General features: G+C 45.3%; 2 protein-coding genes across 5 annotated transcripts in view; one reads left to right on the forward strand and one right to left on the reverse strand.

The window, feature by feature from the left end:
• The window catches only part of pum1 (pumilio RNA-binding family member 1), a 115953-nt gene extending 107043 nt beyond the window's left edge, over nt 1-8910 (reverse strand). For all 4 annotated transcript variants that reach the window (XM_052036119.1, XM_052036115.1, XM_052036120.1 and 1 more), the window contains exons 1-2: nt 8646-8910; nt 6810-6918 (exon numbers count right to left, since the gene is read on the reverse strand). The gene's annotated coding sequence lies outside the window, so the exon portion shown is untranslated. The remainder of the gene's footprint in view (nt 1-6809; nt 6919-8645) is intronic.
• LOC127581612 (rho-related GTP-binding protein RhoB-like) overlaps nt 566-25099 on the forward strand; it is a 36773-nt gene continuing 12239 nt past the window's right edge. The window contains exon 1 of the mRNA XM_052036126.1: nt 566-1281. Coding sequence (XP_051892086.1) covers nt 742-1281 — 540 coding nt within the window. The 5' untranslated portion in view covers nt 566-741. The remainder of the gene's footprint in view (nt 1282-25099) is intronic.

Consider the following 25099-nt stretch of genomic DNA (forward strand, 5'->3'; position numbering starts at 1 on the left):
TGTTACCACGCTGTAAATAAAATGTTTTCAAAAATTTTTAAAAATTAAATTTAAAAAAAACAATCTGCTGGAGAGACTCAGCAGGTCAGGCAGCATCTGTGGGGGAAAGGAATCGTCAACATTTTGGGAGTTCTGACGCAGGGTTTCGACCTGAAACGTCGACAATTTCTTTCTGCCCCCCCACGGATACCGTTCGATCTGCTGAGCTCCTCCAGCGGACTGTTTGTTGCTACTGATCAAATTTTGTCTGGGAACAAGCACTTGCCGGTAAGTATGGCTGTTTTCTCAGGGAGGGATAACTTGGTGTTGCAATCCATTCCAGCACGAAAACTGATCTTAAAAGAGGAACATTCTGCAATAAAAGACTTGAGATAAACCATTAACTCTGCTACTTGCCTTATAAGGGAGGCTGTGTACGCAAGGTGAGATCACAGCCTGCCTCACATTTCATATGCCCTAGCCAATCGTTTTGCTTTTTGTTATTTGTTTCATGTGAAGAGTTGGCTCCGTCCCACAACCAGTAGAACCTGATTGGGAGGTCAACATTCCAATTCAGCCCATAAAACGCAAGCAGTCGCACCTTGCTGTGATACTCCGAACACAGCAGCGAAACCAAAGAACAAATCACCTCGACAGGCAATGTTTCTGCTTCCGCACGGGGAGTCGTCTTCCTGACCAACAATTTCTCTCGAGGGCACTTCAGAACCTCGGTATCTTGGGAGGGAGCTTTACAAATCAACGATGAGCTTGAGGAGGAAGCTGGTGGTGGTAGGAGATGGGGGCTGCGGTAAGACCAGCCTGCTGTTTGTGTTGAGCCGTGATGAGTTTCCTGAAGGTTACATTCCCACCATCTTCGACACCTACGTGGCGGACATTGTAGTGGATGAGAAGCAGGTAGAGCTGGCACTGTGGGACACGGCGGGCCAGGAGGACTACGACCGCCTGCGGCCCCTCTCCTACCCCGACACCCACGTCATCCTGGTCTGCTTCTCGGTCGACAGCCCAGACTCCCTGTGGAACATCCCAGAGAAGTGGATGCCCGAGGTCAGGCACTTCTGCCCCGGGGTGCCCGTGGTGCTGGTGGGCAACAAGAAGGACCTGCGGAGCGACGAGCGGACCCGGCGGGAGCTGGCGCGGAACAAGAAGGAGCCAGTGAGGTGGGAGGAGGGCCGGGCGGTAGCCGAGAAGATCGGCGCCCATGCTTACATAGAGTGCTCGGCCAAGACAAAGGAAGGCATCTGGGAGGTGTTCGAGACGGCCACCCGGGCAACATTGAATGGCGCGAAGCCAGGGTGCTTCAACTGCACTGTGCAGTGACGTAGGGAGGCTGCAGTGTCCCTACACAGGCCAAGAGGACAACAACCTTAACCCATCAGAGAAAGGAGGAGCTGGAGTTGGGGTGGGGGGGGGGGGAAGAAGGAGGAGGGTCTTGGAAGGGATTTAATTAATTTGAAAAACAATTGTATCCAGTTTGAGGATAAAGAAGATGTGGTTCAGTGAGTAGCATTCTTGCCTCCAAATCACAAAGTCGTGGGTTCAAAGTCCCACTTGAGAGACTTGAGCTCAACATCCAGGCAGATGCTCCAATGAAGGTGCACCGCACTGCCTGAGGATCCCTCTCCCAGATGGGACAGTAAACCAAAGCTAGGTCCTGTGAGGTGCACCGCCCACTATTGTGAGGAGCAAGGCCGTTCTCTCCAAGCCTCTCTGCTAAACAGCGTTTCACCTCCTACCAACTTTACTTGAGAGTAAAATGGATTATCCGGTTATTTATTTCATATTGTCTATGGGAGCTTGCTGTGCATATTATGGCTGCCCTGTTTCTTCTACTGTACTAGTAACAGCACTTTAAAATTACTTAATTGCCTGTAAAGCACTAGGTACCTTGAGAGCATATAAATGTAAATTATCCTTTTTATTATGGAAAATGTTTAAACTGGCTTAAAATCATGCCTCTGTTAACAAATAAAAGAAGTATTTTGTGTGATGTCCGATGACTATTATCATTCAATTGATAGATATCTTTTTGTGTTTGTGTACAGAATGACTACGTTTTCTCTTAAAGGGACAGATCACAGGTATAAGGCTACATTTTTGGGAGTTGAATAATTTCCTTGCCTTTCTATTTTCTATTAGCTAAAGCGTGAAAGGTGTGAAATATATCTCGCACTGTCTTGTCAGGTATTTACTCTTGTATATAAAGGGTGTGGGCAAGTTGTGATAATTGGATCTCAGGCATCACTAACTGTTGTTCATATTAAATTAACTTGCATTCACCTTGGTGTATAGTGAGTAAAGTCTGCAGATAATGCATAAATCTAGGCCATCACAGCGTTGGATCCCTGGGTTGTGGGTGCCTTAGTTCACTTCATCCACAGGAACACTGGGCAACGCAACTGGCCTGATGCCTCTGGGGTGAGGAGCTGCAGAGGCAAGAGGGGAGATACAGATGGATGGAAATTAGACAGGGGAACCCGCTATTATGAGGAGCAAGGCCGTTTTCTCCAAGCCTCTCTGCTAAACAGCATTTTACCCCCTGCCAACTTTATAGAACATAGAACACTACAGCACAGTACAGGCCCTTCCGCCCACAATGTCGTGCTGACATTTTATCCCGCTCTAAGATCTATCTAACCCTTCCCTCCCACATAGCCCCCCTCTTTTTCTATCATTTACTTGAAAGTAAAATGGATTATTCGGTTATTTATTTCATATTATCTATGGGAGCTTGCTGTGCATATTATGGCTGCCCTGTTTCTTCTACTGTACTAGTAACAGCACTTTAAAATTACTTAATTGCTTAACAGGGTTCCCCAGCCTTGGGAGACAGCGGGTATAAATTGGTTGTGCAATGGGTAAGAATCAGTGTCAGTATGTGCCCTCTAATATCATCTTATATTTCACCTTCTGTGCTTCTTGAACATGAAAGGGCCACCCAGGTAAGTCAATAGAGGACAAACATGGCTGGTGGAACTGCGCTGGGGCAGGGAGTTGGAGAGATAGGCTGCAAAGCAAGCATATACAAGACCGGGTTCTCACCACAGAACACACAGCATTCGAGGCTGATTTGAAATTCCCGCTAGCATGGCAGTGACACAACCAAGGAATCCAACACGGGCTGTTCCGGGAGCTCAACCCTGCAGGAGCATGGGACTGAGGAGGATTTTAGTTGGGCAAGGAAGAGGCAATAGGTGGCTTTATGTGCAGCTCGCTACCCATGTACAATTTCTATCCCAGCAAGTGCTTGTGCACAAAGTCAATGTGAAGGCTTCTTCGACAGCAGACTGTCCGACAGGAGAAGGGTTGAAGGGCTTCAGAATGGAACCACTGCCAGTCTCAGCAATGCTGACTTGGAAGTAACTCACTGAGCCATCTTAGTTGCTGGGTTAAAATCCTGGAAACCCCCAACTAACGGGACTGGGGGAATAACTTGTGCGTCACAGACTTGGCTTTATTCGTTCACAGGACATGGACATCATTGGCAGGGTCAGTATTTAATGCTCATTCCTTTGTGCCCTTCAAAGTGAGAATGCTCATATTCAATAAAGAGCCAACCATGATGCTGTAGACAGGAGTCACATACCAGCCAGGTCAGGTGACATCAGGCTTCTATCTCTATGCCCCACATCCAACAGGTAGTAACAACAACCTGAAGGTGTCGTGATCACCAGATCTCTGGTGGATTTATTTAAATTCCCCAGCAGCCAAGGTGGGATTTGAACTCACTGTCCCTGGGTCCTGAATCCAGACCCATGCTCGAGTCACACAACCACTTGGTTACTGCACACCTGAGCCAATGGGCAGCATGCTGACAACTTTGAGGGCTTTTAGGATGGGCAATAAATGCTGGCCTTCCCAGAAAGACCAATGTCTGAGTTAGGGGCATATGGTGAGGGGAGCCTCAGGCATGAGATGGGGGGGGGGGGGGTTGGGGGGCAGGAGAGAAGAACACAGAGTGAGATAATGGAAGGGACATACTGAACAAGGGTGATGGTCACTCCTTCGGTGTCACTGCCATCGACGAGCCTGATAGCTGTACAGTGGGGCACCATTCAACAAAAGAAGTACAGGCAAAACAGAGGGAGACTGAAAACATTGGCTGGTGGGTGGGGAGAAGGGCAGGGAGTTATGGCACAGCATGACAAAGCCCGACAGTGAGTAAGCACTTGCACCTTTTAATTAGGGAGTGGCAAGAGTTAAAGAGTAGCCTGTTTACTGAGATTACATCATGGATAACAAAATTCACAGGAAACTTTCACTGTTGAATGTGGACTCAGCAGAGAAAGCTACACGTTTCATAGGGTTTGGACTAGATTTGCAACCATCTCTCACTCACTGTCTATTTTAAATAACAAAAGCTCACTGCATCAAAGTTCAGGTACTTCCGTGAAGCACTTCAAGACATGCACCGTTCAGTGTGAACAAGCACTTCAAATCATTCTGTCTTCCAGAATGTGGTTTTAAGGTCTCAGATCACTGAAGCTTTCCTCAGTTTTGTACCCAGCACACATCCCTCAGCTGACGTGTATCTGGGATCCAATGCGGTATGATACACATTTCCACCATTACACATGCATCAAACTTCAGCAATGGACTTCAAACACATCCATTGCTGAACCACACATTGTAAGGTCATATTAGGTGCTATATAAATGCAAGCCCTTCACTCTGTCCAAACTGGTAAAACCCTGAGAGGGAGGCTGAAACAAAGGCTGGAATGGGAAAAAGGAAATCTCTGGAACTAGAACATGGAATATTTCACAAAACTAAGCTTTTACAGATGACAAACAAAATCTTGTACCATCATCACAGGAGGCAGGTGAAAAAAAACACCCAAACATCGAACCAAGTCTGATTTAAATAACATCCAACCACGTGAACTGGTATAATTCACTCATCAACGTGACAATGGAACCCAAGTGTCAATCACCACTCACCATGCAACTACAGTCCTATATGGAATAAAGCACATCTCATACGGAATTGTCTCGTTCACCCTTCATCATGAAAACATAACAGGGTATAAATCACTCTCAGTATAAATCACATCTCACCATGAAACCATCCCCAGTATAAATCACCATTCACTATGCAGCCAAACCCCAGTATAAATCATCTTTCATGATGGACCAGCATACATTAATACACACTTTTCCCATTTTGTGGAGGTAAAGTATCTCTTTTTAATTCTCTTTCAGAAATGACAAATGAATCTGCCTCTAGTCCTCTTTCCAAATCAAACGAGTTTGACATACAACAAGTGCCTTTTTGAAATTGTCATAACCATTTGACCTCCAGCAGCCAACTTTCCTTTAAGAGTCAAAAACATTCTCCCCTATTGCTCTGTCAAAGCCCTTCATAATTTGGAATACCTCAACTAACTATCCTCCAAAAGGAGTTACTTTCTTGACCAGCTATATTTTTGTTCTTTAATCAAGTCATCCAGTTTCTCTAGTCTCTCTTCATTCCATCCTAGCTGTTCCCACCTAAGAAATTTTCTCTACACCCTCTCCAAATCCTTGACATCCTATGTAATATGGAATGCCTGAAATTGGACACAAAATTCCACCTGAGGCCTGGCATTTGTCATCGTACAAGGAAGTGGGCGGAAAATATTCCTCCCATAACCTACAAGAAACATGAAAAATTATGGAGCCCCTGGGCTGTGTGCTGGTGTAAATACAGCTAATTCATCAACAGGGGTGGAACTTGGAGCCTGTTTGCTGGTACCTATTGCTGGTAGTGCCGTATTCAGATGTACTCAACGACCTTTGGTCTCTGGATATTAGCAACTTGTAGTGCTTTAATGGCAGCATCACGAGAGGGCATAGGTTTTGGCTAAGGGGATAAAGATTTAAGAAGGAATATTTTTTACCCAGAGATTGGCTGGAATCTGGAACCACACTGCCTGAGGCGGTGGTGGAGGCAGGCATCCTCACAACAGTAAGAAATAAGTCGACGAGAACTTGCATCGCCAATGCATAGAAGGCTATAGACCATGTGCTGGTAAATGGAACTGGTACTAAACAGTTGGCACAGGCATGGTGAGCTGAAGGGCCTGTTTCTGTCCTATATGCCCACAACTCCAAGTTACGTCATAACACTTCACAGAAGATACAATAGGGATATAGCAGATACATTAGGGACATTTAAGAGACTCTTACATAGAGTCTAAGAGTCCTAGATAGAGTCTAAATGCAAAATGGGGGGCTATGTGGGAGGGAAGGGTTAGATAGATCTTAGAGCAGGATAAAATGTCGGCACAACATTGTGGGCCGAAGGACTTGTACTGTGCTGTAATATTCTATGTTCTAGAAGTGTCAATTGAAATAAGGGCTGATTGACAGCTCAGATGTGAGGAGCACAGATGTGTCAGAAGGTTATCAAGCTTGAGGAAATTATGCAAAAGCAAAGTCAAACCCAGAGCGTGATTTGAAAACTAGGATGAGGGTTTAAACTAAAAGTCCTGCTTAAACCGTAGGCCGGTGACTGTCTGCAGGGAAGGGGTGGTGAGCCAATGGAACCTGGAGCAAGTCAGGAAATGGGAAGCTGATGACGTCAGGTTGCCGGAGGACAGAAGGACGGGGGGCTCTCCAGGAGTGTGCTGGAACAGGCAGGTCATGATGTCAAGGATTTGGATGAGACACTTCAACTGCAAGAAGGTGGAATAGTGTTAAATTACCAAACTAATAATCCAGAGTCCCAAGTTGAAATTCCACATGGAATACTTCTTTGAAATTAGTAATAATAGTCACAAAAATCAGAGATTGTTATAAAAACACATGATTCACTAATCCCCAAACACTTACGGTTCCCAATGGTCTACTGTGTTACAGCACCGTGCCCCGCCAGTCTGCTCTGCATCAGGTGGAACAGAAGACCTTGGGTTCTCTGGAGTCAGCCACTGGGGTCAGGGATCTGAGGGGAAAAGAAGAAATCAATTAAAGAAAGGTCAGCTGGTGTTTCCTCTCCTGGTCACACCACTCATTGTAACATTACTGAATCAATTCCAAAGGTCTGAGTGATCTGATAATGCTCTCACTATTAAACAGTTTGCCAAGACTCAGTCATGAAGAAGACACCTAAACATGATCCCTGTGTACATTCCAAATTCTGAGATGACAAAGGTTGCCCAACTGTCCTCCCAAACCCAAGTAATCACGGAGGAGATTCACAACCTCAGGATGTCCAAAGAGCTTTCCCAATAGTGAAACACTTTCCAAGTGTAATCACTGTTGAAGTGAAGGAATTGTAACACAGTAAAATCCCATAAACACCAATGAAAATCTACTTCTCAGTGATATTGGTTGAGGGATAAACATCAGCCTGGACAACAGGGTGGCTAGATAAAGCCTTGGTTTGATTCCTTGTCCAAAGGGTGTTGTCTGCAGCATTTCATATTCCCAGTGGGCACTGGAGTCGCGATGTGAGCAAGTGCACAGACACCTGACTGTGAGGCAAGATACTGGTTGTCAGCTGGTTGTCATCTTTGGATCTCAAAATCCTGCCTGCTCCAGCTGCACGGTGTTTTAGAGGGTTATTCCAAAATTGTTGCATCTTTGGAGGCTAAATGGAAACAGGAAGATCCCAGTGAAGTGAAAGGCCTGGAGGTCAGTGGGAGCACTGCCATTTTACAAATGGGCCTGAGTTGTCAGGAGATTTAGCCACACAAGCTCTGATATCAACTCTCTACGAGTGTGCCATCGCGATGCTTCCCAAACTGAAAAATGTATTAACTTCAAAACAACAATAACTTTAAAAGGTAGGTTGACAGGGTGTATTCAATGGCTTTGAGACTGGGAAGGAAGAAAAGGCTGGATATTGCAGACAAGAGGGAAAGGGGGAAACTGGGGAGAAAAGGGATGAAGGGGGAAGAAATGGAGGGAAGTGGGGAGAAAGGGCGAAGATATAGGGGAAAGACTGGGCAAGTTGGGCCTCACTTTAATGTCCTCTCTGAAAGACAGCACCTCCTGAATTCTGCACCAGAACATCAGCCTGGATTCAATGAGAAACCAAAGACTGCAGATGCTGGAAGCTAGATGGAAAACATGATAGTGCTGGAGGAACTCAGCAGACCAGGCAGCATCCATGGAGAAAAGCAGGTGGTCAATGTTTCGGGTCGGGACCCTTCTTCAGGACTGAAGATAGGAAAAGGGGAAGCCCAATATATAGGAGGGAAAAGCATAGCAGTGATAGGTAGACAAAAGAGGGGAGTCGGGGTGGGCACAGGGTGGTGATAGGTAGATGCAGGTAAGAGATAGTGATAGACAGGTGGGGGGAGGGGAGAGCAGATCCACCAGGGGATGGGTCAAAGGAGAGAAAGGACAGAGAAAAAAAGAAAGGTAGGAAAGGGAAGAAAAGAGAACCTGGGGTGGGGGTGTTGTGGGGAAGGGGGTGGGGATTACCTAAAGTGGGAGAATTCAATGTTCATGCCGTTAGGCTGCAAGGTTCCAAGACGGAAAATGATTCAATGCTCAGTTTTCTGGAGCGAGACTTCGCAGAACTTCAGACTCGGATGTGAGGGTGCTACCTACTGAGAGAGGGGCTAGAAATATCTGCAAGTAAGTGGCAGAGTTGGCACGTGTTTAGCCAAACTCCCCACGCTCACACATGAAGAAGGCTTGCAAACTTTGCCTGCACCTTACCTGTATTCAGAGCTGCCTCAGATCCAGGTGGAATGACATCAGTGAGTGCAAACCTTTGTGACATAAGCAAGTGTATGATATCAACCATGTGACTGATGGAAGGGCATTACAGAGCTTGAAGCATGCAGGGCCAAAGACCTCTTTGCATCTTTCAGCACATAGGCTTTACTTTGACAGAAGCAACAACAGAAAGACAGTGCAACACAAACAACAAGTTGGAAAAGCCAGAGCAACACAGACAATCAGCTAAGAAGGGGAGAGAGGAAATGAGCTCACAGGAAATGATGTTATACAGAAGGCATTGCTGCAACATTAAAGGCACACTTGTCCCTTGAATAATATTGCAATGTCGTTATATTTTTAAAGCTGCAGGTAATAAACAATGTGCAAATAATGGTAGTGCATTTAGTAGTGAAAATTTGTAACACTGTTGTTTCATCTTTGTACCTTTATTTTTGTTGCTGACATTGAGTTTCCTTCTTCCCCCACAGAGATGGACTCTTGCTGATTCATTGTTCCATAGCTGCTAGTACTCTCAATCCCCTTGCCCAGCTGTCTATTCTTCTTATGCAGGGTATCATCAAGTTATTTGACTGCATAAGCCATCACATAGCAACACTAATATAACTAAATGAAGGAACACTATTATAACTAACCTTATATGGATATTCTCACATTCATATATGTGGGACTACAACAGTGACAGTACTTCAAAAGTACTTCATTGGTTGTAAAATGCCTTGGAATGACTTGACAGGAACTCCAAAGGGCAGGCTCTGTAGTGTAACAGTTAGTGTAACACTTCACAGCGCCAGCAACCCAGCTTCAATTCCAGCCACTGTCCGTAAGGAGGTTGTACGTTCTCCCCATGTCTGCGTGGGTTTCCTCCCACATTCCAAAAAGACGTATGGGTTAGGAAGTTGTGGGCATGCTATGTTGGCTCCAGAAGCGTGGCAACACTTGTGGGCTGCCCCCAGAACACTATGCAAAAAGATGCATTTCACTGTGTTTCGATGTACATGTGACTAATAAAGATATCTTAAATATAAATCATTTTCTTCTCATCCAACGTTCACAAATTGCACTTGACACAAGGGTCACTAGGTGGAGATCAAGGCCAGAAACCCCAGCTGATTATATCCACTTCCAATGTTCTAATTGGAGCATCATCATGTCACATGAAAGGGGAGTCAAGCGGGGGGTGTTCTACTCCATGTGCCAACAATTTCTGGCATTAATCTGAGAGATATTTGTCACTAAGAGTGCAGGTCTGCAGCTAGTCCAGTGGGTCTAATGCAGGCATTCAGTACAGTTCGCAAACCAGGGAAGTCTGAGCTGGGGGAGATTGACAGCTTCTGCTGAAATAACTGATTATCTCAACAAGAGCACTGAAAGGGGTGCTGTTATTGACCAGAGCTCAGCTGGAGGACTGGATGGGATGCCGTTATTGGCCAGAGCTCAGCTGGTGGACTGGATGGGATGCTGTTATTGGCCAGTTGGAGGACTGGTAGGGGTGCTGTTATTGGCCAGAGCTCAGTTGGAGGACTGGAAGGGGTGCTGTTATTGGCCAGAGCTCAGTTGGAGGACTGGAAGGGGTGCTGTTATTGGCCAAAGCTCAGCTGGTGGACTGTAAGGGGTGCTGTTATTGGTAAAAGCTCAGGTGGAATGCTGAAAGGGGTACTGTTATTGGCCAGAGCATTAGAAGAAAAGAATTGGACTCTGCTCCTGACTCAGTTCACCACTGAGTGATTGTTATAAATGTAGACGTGAGAACAGAGCTGGTCTTTACTGGTGACATCACCCAACCCCACCCCACATTCCTGCTGGATGATAAAAGACCAATTGTTGGTTTAAGATTGTGAAATCAGCAAAGGACTTTGTAGACCATGAGGTACTTTTGATGTGTAGTTTATCTCTTGTAATGTAAGCAACCTGTGAACTGCAAGCTCCCTTAAACAGCAGTATGGTCATGGCCATAATTTATTTCGTGACTTTAGCCCTGGAGACCTGCCTGGCTCTTCCCTGAACTCCCAGCAGAAGATGTTTAGTATCCACCTGGCTGGCAGTCAGGACCTCCGGTTACGGCCCCATCCAAACAAAATGCAGCACTGCCTCAGCATTCCACCCTTGGACTCAAGTTTCAGCAGTGGGTCTCAAACCTACGACTTCCTGCCTGAGATTTGGGATAATTAATACCATATATTATCATTTTTTCAATGGCAAAGTTCTATTTTATCAGAAAGCTCATATCAGAATTCAGCTTCAGGCAGATAACACAAGGTTAAATTGTGAAAAGAAATGTTTTTCTTTATTTTTAAGTTTAGTTTGTATACAATGTTCAGCTGTAGTGTGGGATTATAATGACCTGGAGGATCTTCCTCTTTGGAATGGTAACCATTTCACATGTATGAGCCCACATTCTGGGCGTTAATAAGATATTGCACTGTGAGCAGCTGTCTTCACTCTTGCCTGCAATGTTAACGGTTTACCCAGCCAGGCATACTGTTCCCAGCATCGCCACTTCCACCTCGACTATCCAAACGCAAAATACTGTACGCTGATGAAAGACAGGTTTTAGACCTGAGAAGTTTTCTCACTCCAGGGATGTTGCCAGACCTCTTTATTCTCTCCAGCAAGTTTTCCACTAGACTATGATTGGCAAACAGCACACTGACCAACCAAGCCTCCTGGCCAACAACAATCGGTGGGGAAGGGTGATTGTTCCCACTGCGATATCAAAGGACCTTTGATGCCTATTCTGGTTAGTCTTTTACTGAGTACACAGTCTGTATATTCCCAGGAGTTTGGAATAAGGGAAGGTAGCCACACTGTAACATGGGGCTTGACAGGATTCAGTCACTGAGTGTATTCTAGAGTGGAATCATTAGGTTTTTTTAAAACGGTGCACTGTAAGCCAGGGTAATGTTGCACTGGATGGATCGACAGGCCAAATGGCCTTCTCTCCTTCTCCTGTTTCCATCAGTAGGAAAGTCCAGGTTCCAAGGGCAAAGCCTCAGAATAAAGGGACATCCCTTTAGAACTGAGATGAAGAGGAATTTCTTCAGCCAGAGCGTCGTGAATCTGTGGAATCTTTTGCCGCAGAGGATGTGGAGGCCAAGTCATTGGGTATATTTAAGGTGAAGATCGATAAGTTCTTGATTAGTAAGGGGGCTAAGGATTATGAGGAGAAAGCGGGAGAATGGGGTCGTGAAAAAAAATCAGCCATGATTGAATGGCAGAGCAGACTTGATGGGCTGAATGGCCTAATTCTGTTCCTATATCTTACGGTCTTTTTTTTACATTGGAATAGCTTCCTCCCCTCACATTTGATCCTACCCTTTCTTTTCAAATCACTCTCTTCTTTTTGTTCACGTAATGTGTCAAGGCCTAGCTTTTAATGCCACCCCTCTCTGCCTTTTCAGAATTATTGCCCCGGCCTAAATATTTTCCTGTGTCATTGGAAAGGGCAGCAAGGTTCAACCACTTTGGTGGGTCTGCAGCAGAGGTGATAATGTACCAGTAAGAAGGCAGCGAACTCAATCAATACGGCTAGGTTAAATCAGCCATGTTAGTTATTCGACCAGACTGGTGAGAAGTTCTGTGTCACTTTCACTCCTGGTCTGGAGTCACATATGGCCCAGATGGCAAATTTCCTCCCCTGAAGAGTTTAAGGGAAGAAGAATGTGTTTTTTTAGGACACTCCATAAGTGTTATGGTTACCAACTTTTTAATTACCTGGATTTAACTTCCCCAACTATAGTGGCAGCAGGATTCAAACTCACGTCTTGAGATCCAGGCCTCTGGTTGCAGCTCCAGCTGGACAACCACACAGCTGCCACATCCTCTGCTTTACCTTCTGTGTCCCCTGTCATTTGAGAAGACAGTGATTGTAATCCCAAGCACAGCAGCAAAATACCCAGTGGTGTGTTTCAGGCAGTGGGGTCACCGAAGGCTTTTCTACCCCTTAACGTGTGATGTACATGGAAAACATCACCAGTGAAAAAGGACTGCTCTTTCCCGGTGCTTATCCCATGCCCCCACACACTCTGCTTTCGCATAGAACCTCCACCTGGCTCTGGCTAACTGCAAGTGCACACCCCCAACCCATTCAGAATAGAAGAGCAGACACCACCAGTGAGCAGAGCCATCCCTGAGCAAACCCATGGCAGGTTCTAAAGGTCAAAGATGTCTCACGTAGCTGGTAATAATTAACACTGGTTTCAATGCAGCCATTATAAAAAGTCAGGTGACCTGAACAAAGAGCGAGGCACATTAACAGAATCTAAAGAATTGCTTCTGCATTCTGTTATTGTGTTTCTCTTCTACTACCTTGATGTACAGTACTTATGTTCTGAGATGACCTGTAATGGATAGCATGCAAAACAAAGTTTTTCACTATCTTGGTACTTGTGACAATAATAAACTAATTACCGATTACCAGTTAACATTGCATTGCAAAGAAAATGGATCAATGTAAAATGGTTCCTCTCTCCCAGACATCCCCACTCCTCATTACAAGGCCCGGATATAGGATTCATGCTACTATACACATTTCAGGGCTTGCTTTTCTGTCAGGAAGGGAAGAAGAGGAGGCATTCATTTCATGAAATGAGGAACGTCGTCATCATTTCAAAGCACATCTCATCCCACAGAAAAGATGTCACCACCATCTTCTCTGGGGCAGTTAGGGATGGGCAATAAAAGATGACTTTGCCAGTGACATCCCCATCCTGAAAACAACTTTACGTAAAGACAAGTAGGTCATATGGTTTTGGAAGAATTTAACAATTTCTTCAAGCTCAGTCTGAATTATTCATGCCAACAGCCAGGTTTGGTCTGGTGCCACCTTTTGGCCCACCACCACTGTTTCTTCTTCTGTTTGGCATCTTGTCCTTGCTTGCCAGGAAGTTGAACCATGCATCCAGACCACTTTCCCACTTTCTCCCGGCTCAATTGGTTGTAATTTTTGTTCAGACCCATGGCTCCTCAATGGGAGAATGATAATTCACCGCTTCAGGTGCCAGACTCATTCCCCTCCCCATGGCTACAGAATGAAAGAATAAGGCATTTGCCTTTCTTGTGCATTTTGCTACCTCATACCACAGCAGCCAAGGGCTTTTGAAGTGTAGTCACTATAATAATGTTGTAAATGCAGCAGCCAGTTTGGGCACTGCAAGTTCTCATAAACAGCAATGTGAAAATAACCCAAACCTGACCTAGAAAGGTTAGTGTGCCCCAGTGGGTTGCTTTTTGTGGCTGTTTTGATTGTTGTAAACTTCAGTATCGCTCACTGTTGAAGGGGTGGCATGCTTTTTGGTGGTTGAAGATGTGCCATACAGGCATTTGTGTCTGGGGTCTGAGTGAAGTGTGGGCAGGTGGCAACGGCCCTGGGGTGGTCCTGAGTTTGGGTCAGCTCTAGGTAAGTAGCCAAAGTTTGGTTGGGTGGGGGTCTGGGTCGTTGGTGAGGAAGTTTGGAACCAGAGGGCGGGTGGTTGAGCTGAGCTCATATTAAATGACAGTGTCGGGCACATAGAGATCAGGACCTCTCTTGTGGGGCTCAGCCAATCAAGGGTGGAAGGGTTGGGCCAGTGTATGAGGGTTGGGGCTGTTTGGGGGTGGGGAGAGGAAGTATTGTGAACCAATATCATATGGGACCTGAGGGGACTTTGCTTGGAGGGCTATATCTGGCACTGCCCTCTGAAGACCTTGTCGTCTTGGGAGTATCCAAGGATGGTCCCACAGGACAGTTTGGGCCAATTCCCATCAATGATCCAAAATAAGTTTTGCATGTGGAATGACACCATCCTGTGCATTACTGATGGTCAAGCACGACTCCTGACTGGAAACATCTGGATGGACTTGCACACTGATGTGACTCTACTGGGAAGCATAAATATTGACCAGGACAAGAGAGCTTCATTTAATGTCTCATCCAAAAGACAGCACCTTCAAGAGTGTAGCACTCCCTCAATACTACTTTGGGAAAATCAATCAGCCAGTGTTTCCTTCATTCAATGTTAAAGACTAACATTTATTTCTCATCCTTAGTTTCCCCTGGAGAAGGTGGTGACGAGCCATCTTCTCAACCATCAACGTCCTTCTGGTAGACCGTCACTTATGGGAGGGATCGAGAGAGGGAGATCCAGGTTGAAGCCCAGCAAACACTAAGATGTTGAACTGTCTCATTTCATGTGGACGGCTAGATGCTGTGGCAGGCATAAGGTTCAAGCATTCCTTTGGGAGGTTGGGATATGATGGACAAAAAGGCCTTTTCACAACCCCTCCAACCCTGACCTCTTTTTTTTGGTCTTATACATCCTTTATTATTTCAAAACATGTACAGGAAATACAATTGATACATATCACTCTCTCCACATTCTGTTTACAATGCATCAATACTACTGTTTTTTTTGGTTTTGTTTTGTTCTAATTGTGTTCTCTTTAAAATTGTGTATATGTTTAATTTATGTTTTTCTTGTGATTGCTACTTATGATGCTATGTTCCTGAGATGCTACTGCAAATAAGTTTTTCATTACACCTGTACAATAAACTCGACTTTGAATTTGACTCATGTTTCCTCTAAGTATTACACTGTGACACATTTGGTCACAAATGGCAAATGGACAGGCTTCAACCCCAAAGCAAAACTAAGTTATAACAGCAACCACACGTACTAAGTGGAACTCTCTAAGAGCATATCATTTTTGTTTTCTCATGGGGATCTTGGGTGCAAGTCCATAGCTCCCTGAAAATGGCAACACAGGTAGATAGGGCAGTAAAGGCGGCACACGACATACTGGCCTTCATTGGTTGGGGTCCTGAGTATAAAAGTCTGGAAGTCACACAATGCCTGTATCAAACTTTGGTTAGGACACATTTGGAGTATTGTGTGCAGTTCTGGTCGCCCCTCATTGCGGGAAAGATGTGGAGGCTTTGGAGAGGCTGCAGAAGACGTTCACCAGGATATTGCCTGGATTAGAGAGTACTAGCTATAAGGAAAGGAGGGGAAAAACTTGAATTGTGTTCTCTGGAGCATTGGAGGCTGAAGGTCGACCTGATCAAAGTATCAAATCATGAAAGGCATAGACAAGATAGATAAAGTCTTTTTCCACCTCCCCCCCCCCCCCCCCCCCCCCAAGAGTGGAAATGTCAAATACTAGAGGGCATAGCTTTAAGACGAAAAGGGGAATGTTTAAAGGAGATTTATGAGGAAAGTTTTCCTTACACACCTAGTGGTAGGTGCCAGGAAAGTGTTGCCAGAGGAAGTGGTGGAAGTGGATACAATGGCAATGTTTAAGAAGCATTTAGAGAGACACAAGGACAGGAAGGAAATGGAGGGACATAGACCTGCAGGCAGATGGACTTAGTTAAAATTGGTATCATGGTCAGCATAGACATTGTGGGCTGAAGGGCCATTCCTGTGCTGTATTGTTCTACATTTTTCAAACAAAGCCTAACCTCTTGTAATTGTTACATGCAGCCTTACAACACAGTTCCAACTGCCATCTCTAGCAAGATCAGAAAGTGATCAGATCAGTCACACATTCAGAACACACAAATAACAGATTTGTTTACTAATGTCACCACATTGCAAACTTTGATAGAAAGCTGATGTGCCTTACTTCAAGGGAATGCTCTGATCTTTCTAAACTGGGGGTGGATTTTGTTCAGGTTGACGAGCCTTCATTGAGGTCAGTTTGCCTTTATCTTGTGGGTCCTTTCAGCATATTTCATCTTTTTTTTGTTGCTGTAGTTAGCAAAGTAATCTTTGCACCAGCTGTCTGGCTTATGTAATGGGGATTTTAGATTCTCAGTGATGACTTACGTTATATGAAGTGGTGTTGGGGTGGCACAGTAGTGTAGTGGTTAGCGTAACACTTACAGCACCAATGACCTGGGTTCAATTCCAGTCACTCTGTAAGGAGTTTGTACGTTCTCCCTGTGTCTGCGTGGGTTTCCTCCAGGTGCTCTGGTTTCCTCCCACATTCCAAAGACGTACGGGTTAGGAAGTTGTGGGCGTGCTATGTTGGCACCAGAAGCATGGCAACACTTGCGGGCTGCCCTCAGAACACTCTACGCAAAAGATGCATTTCACTGTGTTTCGATGTACGTGTGACTAATAAAGATATCTTATCTCGGATATACATAAAAAGCTGAGGATCCACACTGCTCCAGGGTGGGGAGTTCCAAACCTTGTGCACGGAGCTGTTCCTCTTGGTCTTGGTCCTATATGCCCAACACAGTGGTAGCGTCCACTCGCTTTAGACTCATTCTCCTCTCTTCAGCCAAAGGACACAGCGTCTCAGCATCCATTCTGTCACCTCCTTTGGAATCTTACATTTCAGTGGGAACACCTCTCATTCTTCTTAATGCCTGAAAAAATTCAGGCTACTCCCCTCAATCTCCTTAGAGCTGCAACATTAAGGGAAATAGAACAGCTACGTTCTGGTTCAGAAGGAGCATTGCTGATCATGGAATCACATGCAGGACCCAATGAGGCCAGTTGGTCCATCGTGCCAGTGTTAGCTCTTTGAAAGAACTATCCATCCAGTTCTCTTTTCAACAGCCCTCGCAAAATCTCCCCTCTGAGTGTTTATCAAGCCCCCTACTGAAAGTCAGTACCAAATCTACCCCTCTTACCCAGTAAACAGCAGGTCAAAACCACTGGAAATTTTCCCCTCAACTAACCTCAATTACCCAAAAGATGTGTCCTTTGGTTGCTACCCTCCAGTTGGGAGGAACAGTTGCCCCATAATTACTCGATCAAAACCCTTCAGAGTTAATAGGAGAAACGGTTGGAACATCTGTGAGCCTCACAAAAGCAGTGTCTGTGAAACCATTGTTCTGCACGAGGTATTGTCACATTATGACATAAAAAGCCATTTGGCCCATTGAGCCTATACTGGTGAATCCCATCAATTCCATACTCCCATCTATTTCCCCAATTCCTTCCCTCTGCTACCACTTGCCTACATGATGCATAATCTACAATTGCTAATTAACCTACCAACCAGTATGTCTTTGGAATGTGGGAGGAAACCAGAGCACCCGAGGGAAATCCATGTCATCATGGAGAGAATGTGCAAACTCCAAACCAACAGCACAAGGGATCAGGATCAAACCCAGGTCACTAGAGCAGCGAGGTCACAGCACCACCTGCTGCATCACCATGCTGCCGTAATTTGATGCAGAAACTGGTGTCATGACTCCATTTCCTTCCCTCTAGTGTTACAGCCTCCAGATAATGATGACATGCTGCCTCTGCAGTTGAAGAGCTTACGTATGCTCACTTTTCTGGCTTACCCACATGTATTAATCACTTGAGGGAGGGAGAGCATGTGCAATTGTATGAATGAGCAGGAAGTAAGTCCTTTGGAGCATTGAACGTTACAGCACCACAACAGAAAGCACTTCAGGATCAGAATTCATAGAACAGAACAGTACAGAACAGGACCTTCAGCCCACAATGTTGTGCTGACATAGTTATTCCCTCCTACCTACAGAATGCTCATATCCCTCCATTTTCCTTTCATTCATGTGCCCCTCTTAGAAGCCCCCAATGAATTCAGGTTTAATATCACTGACATGTCATAAAAATTGTTGTTTTGCAGCAGCAGTACAGTGTAGGACATAAAAGTTACTATAAGTTACCTAAAAAAACAAAAATAGTGCAAAAGAGGAACAACAAGGTAGTGTTCATGGGTTCAGAGGACATCACTGGGCTTTGAGATGTCCCAAGTCTGTGAAAGCTTCCACAGAAATGCAAGACTTATTCATTTCAGGCAATAATATTGATGGGGAGAGACAGACTGAAAGCATTCATCCACAGGAGATAATTCAAGAGGAGGATAGTCAGAACCAACCAATCACTAACTCCTTGAGTGTGAAGGACTCACATCCCAGGAACTCTTCTCCCTGTGGATTTTGCCTTTTGGCCCATTTAAGCAATATCAATATTCCTTATGGCTTTTTTTGCCTTATTTTAAGTCTGTTGCTGTGATTCAGTCATCACAGGTGGTCAGAGTAAACACAGCCAGGATAGCTCAGCTCTGTTGCTCTCCTCTTTGCCAGCTGCTTGTCTACAATGTGGGCCTGACTATCCTGGGATTACATCAGAGTAATACAGCACAGAAACAGGCCCTTTGGCCCAACTTGTCCATATTAACCTAGGTGCCCACCTAAGTGAGTCCCATTTGCCCATGTTTGGCCCATATCCCTCTAAACCACATACTTATCCACATGTCTTTTATATGTCATTATTGTACCTGCCACAACTAATTTCTCTGGCAGTCTGTTCCACATACACACCACCCTCTCTGTAAAGTTGCCCCTCAGGTACCTCTAATCTTTCCCATCTCACCTTAAACCTATGCCCTCTAGATTTTGGTTCCCTCTCCCTGGGGAAAAAGTCTGTGCATGTCAGTGGTCTCACAGAATATCCTCTCCACTGCACTCTGAAAATGCTTCCTCCTCCTCCCTTTACCAATGTCGCCTCACCATCCACACAGTAAGGTCACCCTGTTTCTCTTCAAGCAGCCCTTTCTACTGGGGTGCCCTTTGACCTTCTCTCCACACACCCTCACAAAAGGCCTGAACACTTTCTCCCTCCTGAAGTGAGAACTTTGAGTGGATGGGATTTTTGATGAAATTCCATGTGTTTCACTGGATATCGTTTTGATGGACATGAGAATATATTTTACTTGTACCAGAGAATTACTGCATGTCCCTTATTGGAATACACAGACTTACTACAGACACATGCTACCAACATATATAAAGCCCATGAACACATTGTTGTGGCAGACAGTGCCTCATTAATGTCAACACTATTTCCTTCCTCTCAAAGACATACAGCAGAGAAAAGGCCATTCAGCTCAACACATCCATGATGATTAAGATGTCTATCTGATCTAGTCCCACTTGCCTTTGTTTAGCCCATATCCCTCTAAACCTTTCCTATCCACGTACCTGTCCAAATGTCTTTTAAACATTGTAATTGTACCCACCTCTACCACTTCCTCTGGCAGCTCGTTCCATATACTCACCTCACTGTGTGAAAAAGTTGCCCCTCAGGTCCATGAAGGTACCATGGCTGACGAGAGGTGGAACGTTTAGTCAAGAGGAAAAAAGGAAGCATACTTAAGGTTTAGGAAACAAAACTCAGAGAGGGCTCTTGAGAATTATAAGGTAGCCAGGAAGGAGCTTGAGAAGGGACTTAGAGCTAGAAGGGGACACGAGAAGGAATTGGTGAGTAGGATTAAGGAAAACTCCAAGGTGTTCCACCCGTATGCGAAGTACCAGAGGATGACAAGGACAGGACAGCTCAGGGAAAAAGGGGGAAAACATGTGTCTGGAGGGAGAAGTAGGGGAGGTCCTTAATGAATACTTTGCTTCAGTGTTCATCGGGGAGAGGGACTTTGGTGAATGCGAAGTCAGTGTAGAACAGGGTCATGCACTGGAGCACGTCAAGGTTAAGAAAGAGGTTGTGTTGGAGCTTCTAAAAACATTAGGATAGATGAGTCCGCAGGGCTAGATAGTATATACCCCAGGTTACTATGGGAAGTGAGGGAAGAGATTGCTGGGGTGTTGACAATGATCTTTGTGTCGACAATGATCTTTGTGTCCTCCCTGGCCAAGGAGTGCTAGTAGAGGATTGGAGGATGGCAAATGTTGTTCAAGAAAGGTAACAGGGATAATCCTGGGAATTATAGACCAGTGAGTTTTACGTCAGTGGGGCAAACTGTTGGAGAGGAGTCTTAGGGACAGGATTTACAAGCATTTGGAGAAGCATAGTCTTATCAGGGATGGTTAGCATGGCTTTGAGGGGCAGGTCATGCCTCATGAGCCTAATTGAGTTTTGTGAGGAGGTGATAAAACAAGTTGATGCAGGTAGAGCAGTGGATGTAGTATATATGGATTTTAGTAAAGTGTTTGACAAAGTTCCCCATGGTAGGCTCATCCAGAAAGTCATGAGGCATGGGACCCATGGAGGCCTAGCTGTGTGAATTCAGAATTGGCTTGCCCACAGAAGACAGAGGGTGGTTGTAGGTGGAGTATTCTGCCTGGAGGTCAGTGACTAGTGGTGTTCTGCAGGGATCTGTTCTGGGACCTGCTTTGATTTTTATAAATGACTTGGATGGGGAAATAGAGAGATGGATTAGTAAGTTTGCAGATAACACAAAGGTTGGAGGTGTGGAGAGTGTAGAAGGTTATTGTAGGTTGCAACAAGATATAGACAGGATGCAGAGTTGGGCAGAGAAGTGACAGATGGAGTTCAATCCAGAAAATTGTGAAGCGATGCACTTTGGAAGATTGAACTTGAAGACAGAGCACAAGGTTAATGGCAGGTTTCATAGCAGTATGGAGGAACAGAGGGATCTTGGTGTCCAAGTCCATGGATCCCTCAAAGTTGCTGCACAAGTTGATAGGATCGTTAAGGTGGCGTGTGGTGTGCTGGCCTTCATTAGTCAGGGGATTGAGTTCAAGAACTACGAGGTAATGCTGCTGCTCTATAAAAATACAGTTAGACCAAGTTAGGGTATTATCAGTTCTGGTCATCTCATTATAGGAATGATGTGGAAGCTTGAGGGTGCAGAGGAGATTTATCATGATGCTGCCTGGATTAGAGAACGTCTTATGAGGATCAGTTGAGTGAGCAAGGGCTTTTCTCTTTGGAGTGACAGAGGATGAGAGGTGACTTGATAGAGGTGTATAAGATTATAAGAGATGTAAAGTGGACAACCAGCACCATTTTCCCTAGGGCAACAATGGCCAATACCAGAGGACATTGTTTAAAGTGAGTGGAGGAAAGTTTAGGGGAGATGTCAGAGGTAGATTTTTTTTTAAAAAAAGACAGTGTTGGGTGCCTGGAACACACTGTCAGAGGTGGTGGTAAGATACAAGACAAGACCTCTTTATTAGTCACCTGCTCATCGAAACAGTGAAATGCATCTTTGTGGGGAGTGTTCTGGGGGCAGCCTGCAAGTGTCACCACTCTTCTGGCACCAACAAAGCATGCCCACAACTTCCTAACCCCTATGTCTTTGGAATGTGGGAGTAAACCTGAGCACCCAGAGGAAACCCACACACACAGGGGGAGAATGTACAAACTCCTTACAGACAGTGGCCAGAATTGAACCTGGGTCACTGGCACTGTAACAGTGTCATGCTAACTGCTACACTACCACACCTGCCTGGTAGAGGCTGAAACAGGAACATTTAAAAGGCTCTTATTTAGGCACAGATTTCAGAAAAATGGAAGGTTATGGGCTGTATAGGAGGGAAGGGTTAGATTGATCATGGAGTAGGTTTATACAGGTTGGCACAACATTGTGGGCTGAAGGGGCCCGTACTGTGCTATACTGTTCCATGTTCCTTTTAAATCTTTCCTCTCATCTTAAACCTATGCTCTCTAGCTCTAGACTCCCCTACCCTGGATGAAAAGACTGACCATCCACATTATCTTCACCCCACATGATTTTATAAACCTCAATAAGATCACCCCTCATCCTCCTACACTCCAGGGAGGAAGTCTCTACCTATCCACCCTCCTTATAATTCTCCTCCAGCTTGTATCAATTCATCCACAAGTGTAACTCATAGAACATTGCAGCACAGTACAGGTCCTTTGGCCCACAATGTTGTGCTGACATTTTATCCTATGTTTGTTGGGCTGTGCGCAATGTTGTGCCAACATCTTATCTTGTTCTAAGATCTATCTAACCATTCCCTCCCACATAGCCCCCTATTTTTTTTAATCATTCATGTGAATATCTAAAAGTCTCTTAAATGTCCCTCATGTATCTGCCCCCACAACCTCTGCTGACACTGCATTCCACACACACACCAATTTGTCAAAAATTTACCTGACATCCCCCTTATACTTTCTGCCAATCACCTTAAAATTATGCCCCCTCATGTTAGCCATTGTCATCCTGGGGAAAGGTCTGACTGTCCACTCGATCTACGCCTCTTATCTTGTACACCTCTATCAAGTCACCTCTCATCCTCCTCCCCTCCAAAGAGAAATGCCCCAGTTTATCCTCATAAGCCATGCTCTCCAATACAGGCAGCATCCTGGTAAACCTCCTCTGCACCTTCTCTAAAGCTTCCACATCCTTCCTGTAATGAGGCAACCATAACTAAACAATACTCCAAGTGTGGTCTAACCGGAGTTCTATAGAGCTGCAACATTACCTTGCAGCTATTGAACTCAATCCCCTGACTAATGAAGGCCAGCACACCATACATCTTAACAACTCTATCAACCTGCACAGCAACCTTGAGGGGTCTATTGATGTGGACCACAAGATCCCTTCATTCCTCCACACTGCTAAGAGTCCTGCCATTAACCTTGTATTCTGCCTTCAAATTCAATCTCCAGAAGTGTATCACTTCAAGCTTTTCTGGGTTGAACTCTATCTGCCACTTCCCAGCCCAGCTCTGCATCCTATCAATGTCCTGTTGCAACCTACAGCAACCTTCTACACTATCCACAACACCACCACCCTTCATGTCATCTGCAAACTTACTAACCCACCCTTCCACATCCTCATCCAAGTCATTTAAAAAAAATCACAAAGAGCAGGGGTCCCAGAACAGATCCCTGCAGAACACCACTAGTCACCCCTTACCATTGAATCCCCTATTACTACAGCTCTCTTCTCCCCCTTCCCTTCTGCACCACACAACCACACTCAGTGCCAGAGACCAGATCACTGCAGCTTTCCCCTGGTAGGTTCCCTCCCCCACCCTATCCAAAGCAGTATACTTGTTATTGAAGGGAACAGCCACAGCAGTACTCTGCACTACCTGCCTATTCTCCCTCCTTCTCTTGACAGTCACCCAGCAACCTGCCTCCCTGTAGCTCTTATTTATGAACTCCTTTCTCCCACATAGGAGCCAAAGGTCATCCAGCTGTAGCTCCAGTTCCCTAACACTGTCTGTAAGGAGCTGCACCTTGTGCAGATGTCACTATTAGGGAGACTGGAGGTCTCCCAGAGCTCCCACATCTCACAAGATGAACACACCACTGGTCCTGGAACCATTCTATCTACTCTAGCCTGGCACTAAAGGGGAAAAAAAAACTTACCAGAAACTTACCTTAGCCGCCATCTCCTCTCACCAAAGCCTCAGTCTCTTTTCCCTCCCCTAGTCCACTCACACAATGTCCACTCTGCTTGACCCTACCTTCTTTTTATTGGCTGCTGTTAATTAGCCAATCAACTATTAACAATTTGCAAATGTGCCTCCTTTAGACTTCTGCAAGGTGAAACTCGGTAGGAGAGTCTAAAACTAAAGGGCATAGGTTTTAACATGAGAGGGCAAAGATTTAAAAGAGACTTGAGGGGCAACTTTTTCATGCAGAGGGTGGTGGGTATATGGAACGAGCTGCCAGAGGAAGCTGTTGAGGTGGGTACAATTACAATGTTTAGAGTCATAGGTTCATCCAGCACGGAAACAGGCCCTTCGGCCCAACTGGTCCATGCTGACCAAAATACCCATCTAAGTTAGTCCCATTTGCCTGTGATTGGCCCATATCCCTCGCAACCTTTCCTATCCGTATACCTGTCCAAGTGCACTTTATATGTTGTTAATGTACCTGCCTCAACCACTCGCTCTGGTAGTTCATTCCATATACTGACCACTCTCTGGGTGAAAAAGTTGCCCCTCAGGTTCCTATTAAATCTTTCCCCTCTCACCTTAAACCTATGCCCTCTGGTTGTTGATTCTCCAACCCTGGGAAAAAGATTGTGCACATTCACCCTATCTATGCCCCTCATAATTTTATACACCTCTATAAAATCACCCCTCATTCCCCGACATTGTACATTTGTACAATGCGAGAAGTATCAGGATATTTGTACATGGACAGGAAAGGCCTGGAGGGATACGGCCAAATGCAGGCAACTGGGATCAGCTGCGCGAGACATCTTGGTCGGCACAGGGTTAGGTGGAAGGGCCTGTCTCTGTGCCGAGCAGGTTCGATTCCTCCAGAGTCTCTGCTCCCTACCTTTTCAACTTTACGTTTAGCCTTTCACAACCTCAGTGTGACTCAGAACTAATAGCAACAGTACCTCAAAGTGCCTGTCATGTAGCAAGCAATCCCACCAGCAGCAATGAAATAAATGATCATTTGTTTCAATGACATAAATGAAGAACTAACATACAGTGCTGGCTTTAGAAGTGACAGCTGGGAACAGGTGCCCAGATCTCTGGGGTTGAAAATGAACCCATTACAGAGTAGAAGAGGATACTGACCCATGTCAGGGAGAGAAGGTCCAGTATCACCTTGGCTCAAGGTGAAGGAGGGGTCTGCTGTGATGGAGGGGATCAGCCTGCAACCAATGACGGTGGCATTCAGTGTCCGGGTCAGCAGCTGCAGGCGAGACCTGCTGAATTTGAACCCTTGCCATGCCCAGTGCCAACTGTGAATGAGAAAGTAACAAACAGG

This window comes from Pristis pectinata, chromosome 22, assembly GCF_009764475.1.
Source record: "Pristis pectinata isolate sPriPec2 chromosome 22, sPriPec2.1.pri, whole genome shotgun sequence".
Taxonomy (NCBI): domain Eukaryota; kingdom Metazoa; phylum Chordata; class Chondrichthyes; order Rhinopristiformes; family Pristidae; genus Pristis; species Pristis pectinata.